Below are 1,130 nucleotides of genomic sequence, written 5' to 3'. Positions count from 1 at the left end.
TGTCCATCTGTCAGTCGGCCCCTCTCCGTGTCCATCATGTCAGTCGGCCCCTCTCCTTGTCCATCATGTCAGTCGGCCCCTCTCCTTGTCCATCATGTCAGTCGGCCCCTCTCCTTGTCCATCATGTCAGTCGGCCCCTCTCCTTGTCCATCATGTCAGTCGGCCCCTCTCCTTGTCCATCATGTCAGTCGGCCCCTCTCCTTGTCCATCATGTCAGTCGGCCCCTCTCCTTGTCCATCATGTCAGTCGGCCCCTCTCCGTGTCCATCATGTCAGTCGGCCCCTCTCCTTGTCCATCATGTCGGTCGGCCCCTCTCCTTGTCCATCGGTCAGTCGGCCCCTCTCCTGTCCTTCCTCTGTCAGTCGGCCCCTCTCCTTGTCCATCATGTCAGTTGGCCCCTCTCCATGTCCATCTGTCAGTCGGCCCCTCTCCGTGTCCATCATGTCAGTCGGCCCCTCTCCTTGTCCTTCATCTGTCAGTCGGCCCCTCTCTTGTCCTTCATCTGTCAGTCGGCCCCTCTCTTGTCCTTCATCTGTCAGTCGGCCCCTCTCTTGTCCTTCATCTGTCAGTCGGCCCCTCTCTTGTCCTTCATCTGTCAGTCGGCCCCTCTCTTGTCCTTCATCTGTCAGTCGGCCCCTCTCTTGTCCTTCATCTGTCAGTCGGCCCCTCTCTTGTCCTTCATCTGTCAGTCGGCCCCTCTCTTGTCCTTCATCTGTCAGTCGGCCCCTCTCTTGTCCTTCATCTGTCAGTCGGCCCCTCTCTTGTCCTTCATCTGTCAGTCGGCCCCTCTCTTGTCCTTCATCTGTCAGTCGGCCCCTCTCTTGTCCTTCATCTGTCAGTCGGCCCCTCTCTTGTCCTTCATCTGTCAGTCGGCCCCTCTCCTGGCCTTCCTCTGTCAGTCGGCCCCTCTCCGTGTCCATCTGTCAGTCGGCCCCTCTCCTTGTCTGTCCATCTTCCTGTCAGTCAGTAGGTCCCTGTCACCCTGGGGCCTCCCTGGATACACTGGCACCCAGAGCAGGGGCGCCATCTTGGAGATGCTCTCCTAGCCTACATACCTCCCAGATGCCTCGCTGCTCTCACCCCTCTCGACAGCAGAGGCCCTGCCCTAGCTACCCCCTTCCTGGGTCCTT

The 1,130-nt window shown here is 59.4% G+C and overlaps 1 protein-coding gene across 1 annotated transcript in view; it reads left to right on the top strand.

The window, feature by feature from the left end:
• The window catches only part of LOC106727898, a 1,630-nt gene extending 509 nt beyond the window's left edge, over positions 1-1,121 (top strand). The window contains exon 2 of the mRNA XM_014548154.1: positions 1-1,121. Coding sequence (XP_014403640.1) covers positions 66-1,046 — 981 coding nt within the window. The 5' untranslated portion in view covers positions 1-65 and the 3' untranslated portion in view covers positions 1,047-1,121.
• Positions 1,122-1,130: the final 9 nt, after the last annotated feature.

Source organism: Myotis brandtii, unplaced genomic scaffold, assembly GCF_000412655.1.
Source record: "Myotis brandtii unplaced genomic scaffold, ASM41265v1 scaffold114, whole genome shotgun sequence".
NCBI lineage: Eukaryota > Metazoa > Chordata > Mammalia > Chiroptera > Vespertilionidae > Myotis > Myotis brandtii.
This window is presented reverse-complemented; position numbering and strand designations above follow the sequence as displayed.